The sequence below is a fragment of the Saccopteryx leptura genome, chromosome 11, assembly GCF_036850995.1.
Source record: "Saccopteryx leptura isolate mSacLep1 chromosome 11, mSacLep1_pri_phased_curated, whole genome shotgun sequence".
NCBI lineage: Eukaryota > Metazoa > Chordata > Mammalia > Chiroptera > Emballonuridae > Saccopteryx > Saccopteryx leptura.
Genome location: NC_089513.1, coordinates 47,802,200 through 47,816,547, shown reverse-complemented (window position 1 = coordinate 47,816,547; position 14,348 = coordinate 47,802,200). Strand labels below are relative to the sequence as shown.

General features: G+C 39.1%; 1 protein-coding gene across 3 annotated transcripts in view; it reads left to right on the top strand.

Annotated features, from left to right (window-relative positions):
• YES1 (YES proto-oncogene 1, Src family tyrosine kinase) overlaps positions 1-6,932 on the top strand; it is a 78,441-nt gene extending 71,509 nt beyond the window's left edge. For all 3 annotated transcript variants that reach the window (XM_066352334.1, XM_066352333.1, XM_066352335.1), the window contains 2 exons: positions 2,500-2,631; positions 3,481-6,932. In XM_066352334.1, coding sequence (XP_066208431.1) covers positions 2,500-2,631; positions 3,481-3,689 — 341 coding nt within the window. In that variant the 3' untranslated portion in view covers positions 3,690-6,932. The remainder of the gene's footprint in view (positions 1-2,499; positions 2,632-3,480) is intronic.
• Positions 6,933-14,348: the final 7,416 nt, after the last annotated feature.

Here is a 14,348-nt window from a genome sequence, read left to right as displayed (position 1 = left end):
ACATTAAAAAAATTTTTTTAGATTTTATTTACTTATTTTAGAGGAGGAGGGAAGAACAGGAAGTATCAACTCATAGTAGTTGCTTCTCGTATGTAGCTTGACTGGGTAAGCCCAGGGTTTCAAACTGTCGACCTTAGTATTCCAGGTCAATGCTTTATCCACTCTGCCACCACAGGTCAGGATAGAGCTTGCATTTTAAGGGGCAAGGTAGACCTATATATGAATAACTGTAAAGCAAGCTATTGTATAATTACTGCCAGAAGAGTAAATGGGAAACACTAAGGGAAAGCAGAGAAAACAGGAAAGACTTCACAGAGGTGATGGCTTAAGAGCAGGGTCTTAAAGAATGTCACTTAGAGATTAAGTATGGTCCAGTACAGATCACCATAAAGGTTGTCCATTCTGCATGAAACCTTCAGCTGCCCTTCTTAACCTACAAAAACAATGCCTATCATTCACCGTAATCTCAGAATAAAGGACATACTTGTAAATTAATAATTTTAGCTCTGTGAATTGATATATTATCCATTCTCTTTTTTAATTTTTTAAATTTATTTGTTTATTTTGTGACAGAGACAGAGAGAGGAACAGACAGTGGAAGGGAGAGAGATGAGAAGCATCAATTCTTTGTTGTGGCTCCTTAGTTTCTCAGTGATTGCTTTCTCATATGTGCCTTGACCGGGGGGCTACAGCAGACCGAGTGACCCCTTGCTCAAGCTGGGGGGCTATAGCAGACCGAGTGACCCCTTGCTCAAGCCAGCAACCTTGGGTTCAAGCTGGTGAGCCTTGCTCAAACCAGATGATCCCACACTCAAACTGGTGACATCGGGGTCTTGAACCTGAGTCCTCTACGTCCCAGTCCAACGCTCTATCCAATGAGTCACCGGCTGGTCAGGCTTTCTCTTTTTTTTTTTAAACAGACTATGTGACCTTTTGTCAGTGGCTGTGTAGGCACACAACTCTTGGGAACTGTTGTCTTTGGGGTTTTTTTATGTTTATTTTCTTAATTTGAGAGAGAAAAGCAAACATCAATCTGTTAATGTACGTGGGATTGAACTGGCAACCTTTGTGCTTTGGAATGATATTCTAACCAACCAAGCTATCTGGCCAGGGAGGGAACTTTTGTCTTAAACCACAAGTTCTTAACCAGTGGTGATCTCTGCCCCCAAGGGAACATTTGGCGATATCACTATATTGAGATGTTTTAGGGACTATTACCACTGGGAGGCTGCTACTGGCGTCTGTATAGGCCAGGCATACTGCTCAACATCCTGTAATGTGGAAGCTAACCCCACCAAAGAATTAGCCAGCCCAAATGCTGGTAGTGCTAGGTTGAGAAATCCTGCATTCAGCACAATGCTTTCTTTTCAACCTCCATACTTTTGTGTAGTTCCTTCCAGCTAGAGTATCTTCTTCTATATTCCTTACCTATAAAAATTCTAACCATTCTTTAAAGCTTAACTTAGTTGCCCCTTCCTAATGCAACCTTATGTGATTGTACTATTGAAAATGATAATTTATTTAAACATCTAAAAATCTATTTTACAACACTATGTACATGCATATAGAAATAACTTGAAGTTTTTAAGATAACTATAATTGCCACTATAAGTATATAAGCTGCACAAAGGCTATGTTTTTCTCTCCCGTAACAATGATCATAATGTCTTAGGCATAAAAAGCATACAGTAGATATTTGAATAAATTAATATAGGCTTTTGAAAATGATGGTACAATAAAATTTTCTTGAGAGAGATGATAAAATGAAAAAGATTATGGTAGAAAAACCAACAGAATATGCCCTTTTCAACCAATGGTTACTTATAACTACTAAGTGATAAGACTTAATTAAAAGTTATAGGTCCTATTATACATATTTTTGATTGCTTCTTTTTTTTTTTTAACAGAGACAGAGAAAGGGACAGACAGGGACAGACAGACAGGAATGGAGAGAGATGAGAAGCATCAATCATCAGTTTTTCGTTGCGACACCTTAGTTGTTCATTGATTGCTTTCTCATATGTGCCTTGACCGTGGGCCTTCAGCAGACCGAGTAACCCCTTGCTCAAGCCAGCAACCTTGAGTCCAAGCTGGTGAGCTTTGCTCAAACCAGATGAGCCTGCGCTCAAGCTGGCAACCTCAGGGCCTCGAACCTTGTTCCTCCGCATCCCAGTCCGACGCTCTATCCACTGCGCCACCGCCTGGTCAGGCTGATTACTTCTTATTGGAGTTTCTACCTCTGTTTTTTTTAATGGTTTTCTGTACCCACCAACAATATCATTGAATATCTTATCAGGAATATCTTATCAGGAAGAAATGTGATTTATTTTAATACAAATTTTAAATATTGAAAAATGTTTCCCATGTATTTTGTACTTCTGAAGAACTTAACACTGATGGCACATACAGTAAGGATATTGACAGAAAATTGGCCCCCTCTATGCTATATTTACACAAACAGATTTTTAAAAACAAGTAAGATTGTCAATACTGTTTTAGGTGCAAAATTTCCAATCAAATGGACAGCTCCTGAGGCTGCACTATATGGTCGATTTACAATAAAGTCTGATGTGTGGTCATTTGGAATTCTACAAACGGAACTGGTAACAAAGGGCAGAGTGCCATATCCTGGTAAGGTTACATTTTATTAACTCTTCGTTATCCCGTTAGTGACTTTAACTGGAGTTTATTAGGAGCAGAAATGTAAGGAGCAAGGCGTTTTTCTTCTTTCTTTGTCTCTCTTTCCTTTCCTCCCTCCCTCCCTCTTTACATTGACATTGGCTACCGAGTCACATGAGATGTGCCCACATTCACCTCAGCTTTCTCCCTTAGGGCATTTTCCAAAAGCCTTTTATCTCTACTGTTTTCTCAGATGATAAACTTCTTAAATATCCTGGATCACCTTCCCCATGCCCCAACCCCCTCTCCCAGGCCCTTTCTTCAAGTTATGATAACACAGGGTGAGCTGTGGATAAGGGTGAGCATTACAAAGGAATACAAGAACTGTGTATTAACTTGAAGAAGCTACGTGGTATATTTGGCAAAACAGGAACTAGAACGCTTTCTTCTGAATTCCTATCTGAATGTTTTTTTCAGATACTGTCTTGCCATTGTTCCTCATTAGCCCAAGTTTGGTAATTAATAAGTGTTAATATCAAGACCTAAATTTTCATTAATCAGTTGGGCTTGGTTTTTGAAGACCTTACTGTTGAAAGGAAGATTTTAGGTGGAATGAAAAAATTAGACATTCTGAAATGGTCTCGTATTTTCTAAGCTCTTTTTGATATATTTTGACATTGGAAATTTATTTTTTTTGTTAAAATAGTCATTTCACTAAGTAAACCTAACTATAAATTTAAGGCATACAGCCTTAATGGTTTGATGTGCATATATATTATGAAATGATTACCACAATAGGTTCAATGTATGCTAGTGGCATTTGTTGTCATTGTTTTTCACTGTCTGAATCTTGCGTGTTAGGAATGGTAAACCGGGAAGTGCTGGAACAGGTGGAACGAGGATATAGGATGCCTTGCCCTCAGGGCTGTCCGGAATCCCTACATGAGTTGATGAATCTCTGTTGGAAGAAGGACCCTGATGAAAGACCAACGTTTGAGTATATCCAGTCCTTCTTGGAGGACTACTTCACTGCTACAGAGCCACAGTACCAGCCAGGAGAAAATTTATAATCCAAGTAGCCATTTTATATGCACAAACCTGCCAAAACGTGGAGACTTGATAGACTTCCTCACTTACATACAGGAATCAAAAGAAGAAAATCTTCACTCTGCATGTTTTTAATGGTAAACTGGAATTTCATATATGGTTGCACAAAACCCGGTGGTTGTTGTTTTTGTTCCGAGTGTTAATTACATAGTACCAACATGGATTTTCCAACGTATTTCAGGGTCCAAAGAAAGGATAGCTAAGATATTGATGACAGTATGAGTGATAACATGACAGTGAAGTCACTTCCTTTTTTTTTTATTCCCCAAAATCAGAATTGTTAAGAGAAAATTATCATTCTAGACAAAACTTGAGAGGTGTCAACAGTTATACCATAATAAAAATCTAAAATCAAGGAACTTCAGGGGACCAAATGATTCCATTCCATTTTTTCATTCTTTTTGCAGTCTTCATTCTCAAAAGTTTTTTCTAAGTAGAAGTTTATATGCAGTTTTAATATATGCCTCCCTTGGATGGAAATGAGCAAGATTTTTAGAAGCAAAGAGGAATATAAACATCTAAAACTTGTTAAATGTTAGACAACAGCAGTGGGATTTGAAAGTATAATACACTATGTTAATACTCAAACTCATGGAACTGGAAAGCTCAGTTTAGTATAATGAAGGTAAGTAGAAAGTGAGTTGATATTTTAAAAGTGTGCATTGATATTTTTAAAAGGCAGTGTAATTGAAATTATATTATCCAATCTAAGGGGAAATCTTTTAATCTTTAGTATAGCATGAAAATATTAAGTCCCAGCATTGAAATACATATTGTGAGATATTGCTAAATATGTACTTATGGTGATGGGTGCCACAAATGTAAAATATCACTAGATCAGGGACTTGAATGCACTTTTGCTCTTGTTGCATATAGACTAACAGAAGAAAATGTATTTAAAAGAAATATGAGAAAAGAGAAATGTGAATGTTTTACAGATAGAAGAATGGAATATTAGTTTAATGTTGATTTATGGAGTGACAAATGGCTTTGCTGGCACTCAAAGCTTCTCACTTATCTATTTTTTGAGATTTCAAGAGTTTTAAGTTATGACTATAAGATTAATCTAATCATAAACACTAAATAGACAGTTATAGCCTCAAAGTAAGTAAACTAAGGCATCCCACTGATTCCAGTGATACAGCTTTTATGTAAAACATTTTTAAAACTCCAATTTTCAAATCCATGTTTGAATCCACATTCATTTTTTAAATATACTTAAGGGTGATGAATTTTTTTCCCTTTTAGAATTTAGTTGTATTAGAGAGGAAAACTTATTTAGAATAATAATGGTAGTGAAAAAAGAGGATAGTTTTTGCCCATTTAAGGTACAGAAGTGCAACATACAAAATAAGACTGATTTTTATGACTAACTCAGAAATTCCAAAATACAAATTTGAATAGCAACATTACTGGCTTAGGAATCCAACAAAGAAACTGAATCTGACAAATAAAAGTCTGGTGTTTGTCTTAAAATATTCTTTTATAGTCACACTCTAAATAAAGCAATACATTGGGTCCCCATATTTTAGGAATGTAATTTTTTTAGCTACCATCACTTACCTGATCATTAAATTTAACACTCTGTGCCATGGTATCTATGCTGAAATTCAAACCATTTAAAAATGTGACAGATGAACTTCATGCACATTGTGGTGGTTTCTTATGTTTACGTAACCTGCTTAGTATTGAATTCCTCTTCCAAGAGGATATTCCTGTGAAGACTGCCATCAACTGTTACCCTTAGTGTCTGCACCCTGTTACATCAGATTTTTAAGGGCTTCATGTGAACTATGGTATAATTTTTCTAGCATTTAAAAAAGGATAACAGAATTATATGTTTATGTACTAATTCTGTTCAGAAAAATAAGCCAGGAAAAGTTGATGGTATTCATTAGGTTTTAACTGAAGGGAGCTGTTCTTTATCAATTGTATAGTAAGGACATAATACTAATTCAGTGTGTACTCAGTTCAAATGGTTATGTATTTTTACATTGCCAAGAAAAATAAATAGCTTTGTACATTTGAAGATCTTTTCCAACACCTTTTCACCCTCTGTATCTTAATAGGGAACTTAACCATAACCAAAAAAAAAAAAAAAAAAAGTTGGTAAAAACAACCTTCTAGCACAAATGCTTTTTAAAATAAATAATGGTAGCCTAAAACTTAATATTTTTATAAAGTATTATATTGTTTTCTGGATAACTGAAATAAAAACTCATTGAATATACCCATTTATCTTTTGCCACTATTCATACTTTCTCATCAGATTTTTATTTGGTTATAACTCTTGAGCAGAGTTAAATCAATTCTTTATTAAGTTCACAACATTAATGAGCTCATTCTGTATGGTTTATTTTCCATGTCAAGTGAGTGACATTATTTTCACAAGTTAATTTTAAAAGGTTGTACCAGCAACTACAAGTAATTTACAGAGTGATTTGAATTAAGCTATTCAGAGAGAATCTGTGTTGACGAATATAAAATGGAATAACCACTTTTGATCATAAGGGATTTAATTTTCTAAAACTGAAAAAATACATGAGCCTTATTTCAGTATGCTTTAACTTCTATAAGTATAATGAAAATAGTTATACTAAGTTATGAATGGCCAAAAGCATTTGTTGTTATCTAAAATTATTAGCTTTGCTTTTTCCTAGTGATCTCAAGACGAGTGACATTTAAATTTTTTTTTTAAATTTTATTTTTTTAGAGAGACAGAGAGTCAGAGAGAGGGATAGATAGGGACAGACACACAGGAATGGAGAGAGATGAGAAGCATCAATCATCAGGTTTTTTTTTGCGACACCTTAGTTGTTCATTGATTGCTTTCTCATATGTGCCTAGACCACGAGCCTTCAGCAGACCGAGTAACCCCTTGCTGGAGCCAGCGACCTTGGGTCCAAGCTGGTGAGCTTTGCTCAAACCAGATGAGCCCACGGTCAAGCTGGCGAACTTGGGGTCTCTCTCGAACCTGGGTCCTTCCGCATCCCAGTTCGATGCTCTATCCACTGCGCCACCGCCTGGTCAGGCAGATGAGTGACATTTAATTGAACACATAATTTAGTAAACATTAAATTTTTTTTACGGTATAGCAGTAGTGCCTCAATATTTTCCTAGTTTACTAGTTGCCATTTAATTTTTGCATGTAATTATTTAACATTTCAGTTGTACATTTGTATGTTGTCAAATCTTTTTTTTTGTTTGTTTATAAAGTCTTTTGCATCCCCAAATTAAATATTTATCTGTGTTTAATTTTGTTTTTCTTTTTTTACATTTCTCTTTATTTGGAAGTTACATGGGTAATAAATATGAAGGGTCTAGAATAATTTTTTTTCCCCGCATAGTTATTTTTCCCAGAACTATTTACTGGTTAATTCATTTCACCCATTGGTTTGGATTATTTCTCTTGTTTACATATATATCTCCACCCATCTATTTTGTCCAGTTAATTTGCATTTGCCATTCTTCCAACAGTACAACAGTTAATTACTAAAATTACTAATCACGCCTGACCTGTGGTGACGCAGTGTATAAAGCGTCAACCTGGAAATGCTGAGGTCGCCAATTTGAAACCCTGGGCTTGCCTGTTCAAGGCACATATGGGAGTTGATGCTTCCAGCTCCTCTCCCCTGTCTCTCTCTCCTCTCTCTGTCTCTCTCTCTCCTCTCTAAAATGAATAAATAAAATAAATAAAATAAAATTACTAATCACGAGTGATTTTAATTTTTTTTATAAATAAATTTTTATTTTAATGGGGTGACATCAATAAATCAGGGTACAATATATTCAAAGAAAACATGTCCAGGTTATCTTGTCATTCAATTCTGTTGCATACACATCACCCAAAGTCAGATTGTCCTCTGTCACCTTCTATCTAGTTTTCTTTGTGCCCCTCCCCCACCCCCTTCCCCTCTCTCTCCTTCCCTCCCCCTGCCCCCCGTAACCACCACACTCCTGTCCATGTCTCTTAGTCTTGTTTTTATGTCCCACCAATGTATGGAATCCTGCAGTTATTGTTTTTTTCTGATTTACTTATTTCACTCCGTATAATGTTATCAAGATCCCCCCATTTTGTTGTAAGTGATCCGATGTCATCATTTCTTATGGCTGAATAGTATACCATGGTGTATATGTGCCACATCTTCTTTATCCAGTCTTCTATTTTTTTTTTTTTACAGTGATTAAAGCCTTTAAGAAAACTCTTGGCCAATACAGCAAGAATCCATAAAAGAGTAGTGTCCTTAACATGTTCACCAAGTCCAAGTTGGCCCCAACACCATGCCAAATCCCTGAAAAATGCAACCCAACTCCAGTTCAGTCTGTTAGGAGCTGTCACAGGGAGCAGGACTCCAGGAAAAGTCCACATCCAGGAAAAGTCCGCATGGCACTGGAATTGTTGTCACAATTCTATACTTTGCAGCTCACGTCCAAGTCCCAATGACCGCTGCTTCTAGCTGGTAATGATTCAGGAAGATGATTTTAATAATTTAGAAGCAAGTTGCCTTTGATACTCCCCCCCCCCCGCCTTTTTAAAATCTTGATATTCCCTCAAATTCTTGGTAAAGTTTAGAGTTTATTTTTCTTTTCTTTTTTTAAATGAGGAGGTGAGATAGTGAGACAGACTTTCGCATACGCCTCAACCAGCATCTACCTGGCAACCCCTTTATAGGGCCATGCTTGAGTCTAATCAACGGAGCTATCCTCCTCTCCTCAGTGCCTGAGGCCAACGCTCGAACCAATCAAGCCACTGTCTGGGAGAGGCGAAGAGGAATAGAAGGGGGAGAGAGAAGGGCAAAGAAGCAGATGATGTGTCTCGTGTGCCTTGACGGGATCGAACCCGGGGTGTCCATACGCTGGGCCGATGCTCTATCCACTGAGTAGCCGGCCAGGGCCAGACTTTATTTTTCATAGTCCCAAAAATTTCAAATGAGATTTTGGATAAGATTGCATTATGCCTATATATTAATTTGTTAAGAATTAACATTTTTCAGATCAGTCTCCCCACCAATTTATGTAAATCTTCATTTATATCTCTTAGTAAAGATCTTCTCCAAGACTTTTTTCTATGGAATTGGAAGATGAGCCTTATCTCTTTGATGATACTGCTCTAAAAATGCCATCTCGGTGCTGCTAGAGACCAGGTCCCCACATTGTTACAAAAGAAACCAACATGCAGGGATATGGAAGAGGGTGTGCCCCAATAAACAACATTTATTTTCTTAAAATCAGCTCCTCCCCTGCCCTTCCTCCAGTTTTTCCCATTTTTTAAATTTGTTTTACAGAGGGACAGACAGACAAGAACAGAGAGAGATGAGAAGCATCAATTACCAGTTTTTCGTTGTGACACCTTAGTTGTTCATTGATTGCTTTCTCATATGTGCCTTGACCGTGGGCCTTCAGCAGACTGAGTAACCCCTTGCTCAAGCCAGCAACCTTGGGTCCAAGCTGGTGAACTTTGCTCAAACCAGATGAGCTCGTGCTCAAGCTGGCAACCTCGGGGTCTCAAACCTGGGTCCTCTGCATCCCAGTCTGACGCTGTATCCACTGCACCACCGCCTGGTCAGGTCCTTTTTTTTTTTATTTTTAACAAGATAGAGGGAGAGAGATGAGAAGCATCAACTTGTTGCAGCATCTTAGTTCATTGATTGCTTTCTCATATGTGCCCTGACTTGAGGTCTCCAGCCAAGCCAGTGACCAAGACCTTGCTCAAGCCAGCATCCATGTGGTCATGTCTATGATCCCACACTCAAGCTGGATGAGCCTGCACTCCAAGTTGGCAACCTTGAGGTTTTGAACCTGGATCTTCAGCATCCTAGGCTGACACTCTTATCCACTGTGCCACTACCTGGTCAGGCCAGTTTTTCCTTTTTTTTTTTTTTTTTTAATAAATTTTTATTTTAATGGGGTGACATCAATAAATCAGGGTACATACATTCAAAGAAAACATTTCCAGGTTATCTTGTCATTTAGTTCTGTTGCATACCCATCACCCGAAGAAAGATCGTCCTCCGCCACCCTCCATCCAGTTCTCTCTGTACCCCTCCCCCCTCCCCCTCTCCCTCCTCCCCCTCCCCCCCCCCGTAACCACCACACTCCTGTCCATGTCTCTTAGTCTCGCTTTTATGTCCCACCAAAGTATGGAATCCTGCAGTTCCTGTTTTTTTCTGATTCGCTTATTTCACCCCGCACAATGCTACCAAGACTCCACCATTCCGCTGTAAGTGATCCGATGTCATCATTTCTCCTGGCTGAATAGTATACCATGGTGTATATGTGCCCCATCATCCAGTCCTCTCTTTTTTTTTTTTTTTTTTTTTTTTACAATGATTAAAAGCCTTTAAGCAAACTCTTGGCCAATACAGCAAGAATCCATAAAAGAGTAGTGTCCTTAACATGTTCACCAAGTCCAAGTTGGCCCCATCACCATGCCAAATCCCTGAAAAATGCAACCCAACTCCAGTTCAGTCTGTTAGGAGCTGTCACAGGGAGCAGGAGCCCAGGAAAGTTCCCCACAGGAAAAGTCCACATGGCACTGGAATTGTTGTCACCATTCTATACTTTGCAGCTCATGTCCAAGTCCCAATGACCGCTGCTTCTAGCTGGTAATGATTCAGGTAGACTGGAAAAGGCCATTTGCAGCATTCGTGGATATGGAGCTTCTGTTCTCCTCTGCCTGGAGAGTTGAGACCAGGTTGCTTTTCCCTGGAGCTCTGTGACTGTGGCATGGTAAAGAGAACCTTGGGATACACTAAGCTGGGTGGCAAAGGTAACTTCATAATACAAGTTGGCAAAAGGAGGAAAGAGAGCTCTAAATTAGGAGCAGGTCCCAGCCTGAAATATGAGTGGGGCATTGAGGTAGGAGGGATAAAGGAAACATTATATATTAAGCAAAGCAGCAGAAAATAGGACTATCAACACCCACAACAGAGATCTTTGAGGGAAGAATAAAAAACCTGACTATTCAGGCAAAACATAGTTAAGTGGCCCTTGTGCAAGTGAGTTTACCTGCTTCTTGGAAGAAATACCCTAGGCTCGTCCACAGTGTCGTAGATGGGGCCAACGGCCCTGGGCAACTTCAGCCTTCAATGGCAAGGTTAGGTCATAGGTGGCTGGAGCAGGGCTGGAAGAGACTGAACCCTCCCTTAGAGGAGCGAGGGGAAAGCCCACCTTCCAGTGTCCCTGTTTCCTCACAGCAGAGGCATGTAAGCCTGGCAGGCTTTAGCTCAATGACCTTCCTTTTTCCTTTTTTGTTTAAATGACAAGTTGAGTTTCTGTCACCACAACCAGAGTCCTGATTAACACTCAAATTGTCAATACTTCTGATTAAAATAAAAAGCACGTGCTGTTATTATTCTTTTGCCCCTCCACATACACACTCTGCCGGAAGGTCAGCCTGCCCTTGTCTGTGAGTTCTCACTCTCTGGACCTATTGGGTTAAACCAATGAGGCACATTAGCAGAAGAACAGAGGAACCTGAAAAAGAGATCAAGATGTTTATCCCCGTGGGCCCCTCCCCGTGAGGTTGGGCTAACTCCTTACCCAATGGGTCCTTTCAATATGGCTTCCTCTCTCCCTTGGGGACTGATAACAGCTCTCATTTTTATCTTTTCTGCCTTAGGGATGTTTCTAGCAACTAGTTACTGCATTAATTCTTGTGGCTCCCTATCCTGCCAGCCCTTTGTAAAATATCCTCTATTTATCTTAATTTGAGTGTGCCATCTGTTTCCAGTTTGGACCCTAACCGATATCTGTCACACTACCGATAGCCATTTCAGTAGAAAATAGGAGAAACATCAAATGACACTTGACACAGAACAGTAAAATTTTTGGTATAATGTCAACATACAATATTGTATTAAATGTAAAATTACCATAAAAGCTCATTTGCCATGGAGAGAGCATAACAAATTTTAAGAATATTCAAAACTGGAATGAATCTTTAGAGTTTTTCAATTAAATTTCTATTTTTCAAAAACTGGTTAACCACATGTGGTAAAACTCCTTTTAACAGAATTAGTTGTAACACCCCAATTCAAAAATGTAATGAATCATTCAATTCATGAATTGGATAAAACAGGAATGAGGGAGTGGAAGTGCTGAGCTAAGTAAAAGAGGAAAAGGAAGAAAAGGAAATATCCAGAAAATTAACACAACGGCAGCTAAGAAGTTAAATAAACTGCGAAAGTTACTGAGTAGCAGGAATGACCTACAGACTTTAAAGAAGCAGATGTCTAATATTCAATTGTAAGATGCTTGTTCAGCTCCCTGTAACCAACCTTTCTTCAAATCTGCTGCACACAGGCTTGAGTCGGTGGCATTTAGAGAAGTAAAAGGATTAGGGTAATGTCCAGAAGGGTTGACAAGATTCAACAAGAGGGGTGGATTTCACACACTTCAAATGCAGTGAGGAAATAATTCAAATACAGAAACTGAATTGAGTGAGTGGAAGGAAAAAATGTCCGCCATGTACTTCCAGAGGTAATGGGAGAGATGCCAGATTTCCCACATACAAGAGGTTGTGATTCAGTTCAGCTTCACTGACATCTTAAAGGTCAAGTAAACATTGACAGGGGAGCCCAAAAGTTAGACATTTGGCTTCAGTAATAGTAGCTTTTAGTTGTAATCAATAGGAGACTAAGGGTTGCTAGACTAGTTAATGTATACCTGTAGTGTAGACAATAGGTTACAGGAAAGAAAATCTGTTTTCATCCTGCAACTTGTCTTAAGAAAAAGCAAATAGCTTGACTCATGAACAGTGTGATCGCTGCTTTATGTCCCTGTAAGAAATGTAAGGAGTTACTTTACAGATGAGTTCCCAGGAACACAGGACTCCAGTAGTTTAGGGATAAGATCTAGAACATCTACCATTGCTGATGTCAACCAAATATCCTGAACCCTCTGGAGCAGGGGTCTCAAACTCGCGGCCTGCAGACTAATCCACGAAGTTCAAAATATTTTGGATAAAATTAAGTAAGCCTAGGGGCCTACTTGTATTTTTCATTTCTCTAGCATCCTAGCTAGATATTAGCTTAGTTAACAGCAGTTGTGATGCGAACTACAGTTTCTGGTCGTTTTGTGACACTGAAAAGTGTTGCGTAACAGTTGCCTTTTGTAGACCTAGTGCGGCCCACCGAACGGCTGTGATCTTGCTCTGCAGCCCACATGCTGAGTTGAGTTTGAGACCCCTGCTCTGGAGGATATTCCTGCACACCGGATCCCCCAACCTACTATCCTAACCTACATCCTGTTAATTGACTGCATGCTCAGTAACAAATTACTGACTTTCCCAAAGATAAACTGACCAGTCCACTTCAAATGGTAAGGCAGTTTTTCGGACGTTAGTCCACTGTCTTCTCCAGTTGTTGACAATCTTGATTAAAGATGCTCTTCTACCCTGTCCCTCATCAATTGGCTAAAAGGGCAATGGGCAACACAAATCCCATCTTCTGATAACAACGTGAACAAGCTGGAGGACTTGGAGAATTAATCCAAAGTAAAATATTGCTTCCAGCCTAAAAGGTGATAGGGATGAGCAAAATCAAAAGCAAAACTTTGCACTTGACAGAGGATTGACAGTGATCCTAGTAGAAAACAATTATGCCAAGTGGTATGTCCCTTCAAGGTTATAAAATTGCTACTCACTTATAATTACACAATTTCCATGGAAAGCCTTGGTCTCCTAAAATTGAGAAAATATACTGTGGAATTAAGCTAAATGCATGCTTTTATGTTCCTATCCCATTGCTCCTGAAAGGATCGAGATCTGTTGTTGGTTTGTCTGTTTTTGTAATTCTTACCATTGCTAGAAAATTAGAAAGGGTGGCATCAGTCTAGCAGAAATTCTTGGAACCTGAGGAAACCCAGTCCAAAACAAATACGAAAGAAAATTCTTGAAGAGTTTTTAAAGTGCAGTTTCAGAGAATTCAAACTCAATGAATAAAAAGGAAGACCCAGAGCTACATTTTTGTTTCTGTTTGTTTGTTTTTTACAGAGACAGAGAGTCAGAGAGAGGGATAGATAGGGACAGACAGGAATGGAGAGAGATAAGAAGCATCAATCATCAGTTTTTCGTTGCGACACCTTAGATGTTCATTGATTGCTTTCTCATATGTGCCTTGACCGCGGGCCTTCAGCGGACCAAGTAACCCCTTGCTCGAGCCAGTGACCTTGGGTCCAAGCTGGTGAGCTTTTGCTCAAACCAGATGAACCTGCACTCAAGCTGGCGACCTCGGGGTCTTGGAGTCTCATACCTAGGTCCTTCCGCATCCCAGTCTGACGCTCTATCCACTGCGCCACCGCCCGGTCAGACTACATTTTTGTTTATGTATTATTTACATACAATAAAATTCACCATTAAGTGCACAATTAGAACCTGACTGGTAGTGGCACAGTGGATGGTGCTCTGACTCGATTTGAATCCCCGAGGTCACAGGTTTGAGCATGGGACCATCAACATGATCCCAAGGTCACTGGCTTAGCTTGAGCCCCCAGTCAAGGCACATACGAGAAGCAGTCCATAAACGAGTGAACACAACTATGAATTGAAGCTTCTCATCTCTCTCCTACTCCCTCTCTCCCTTCTCATCTCTCTCTTAGGAACCAAAAAGGGCAAATTAGAT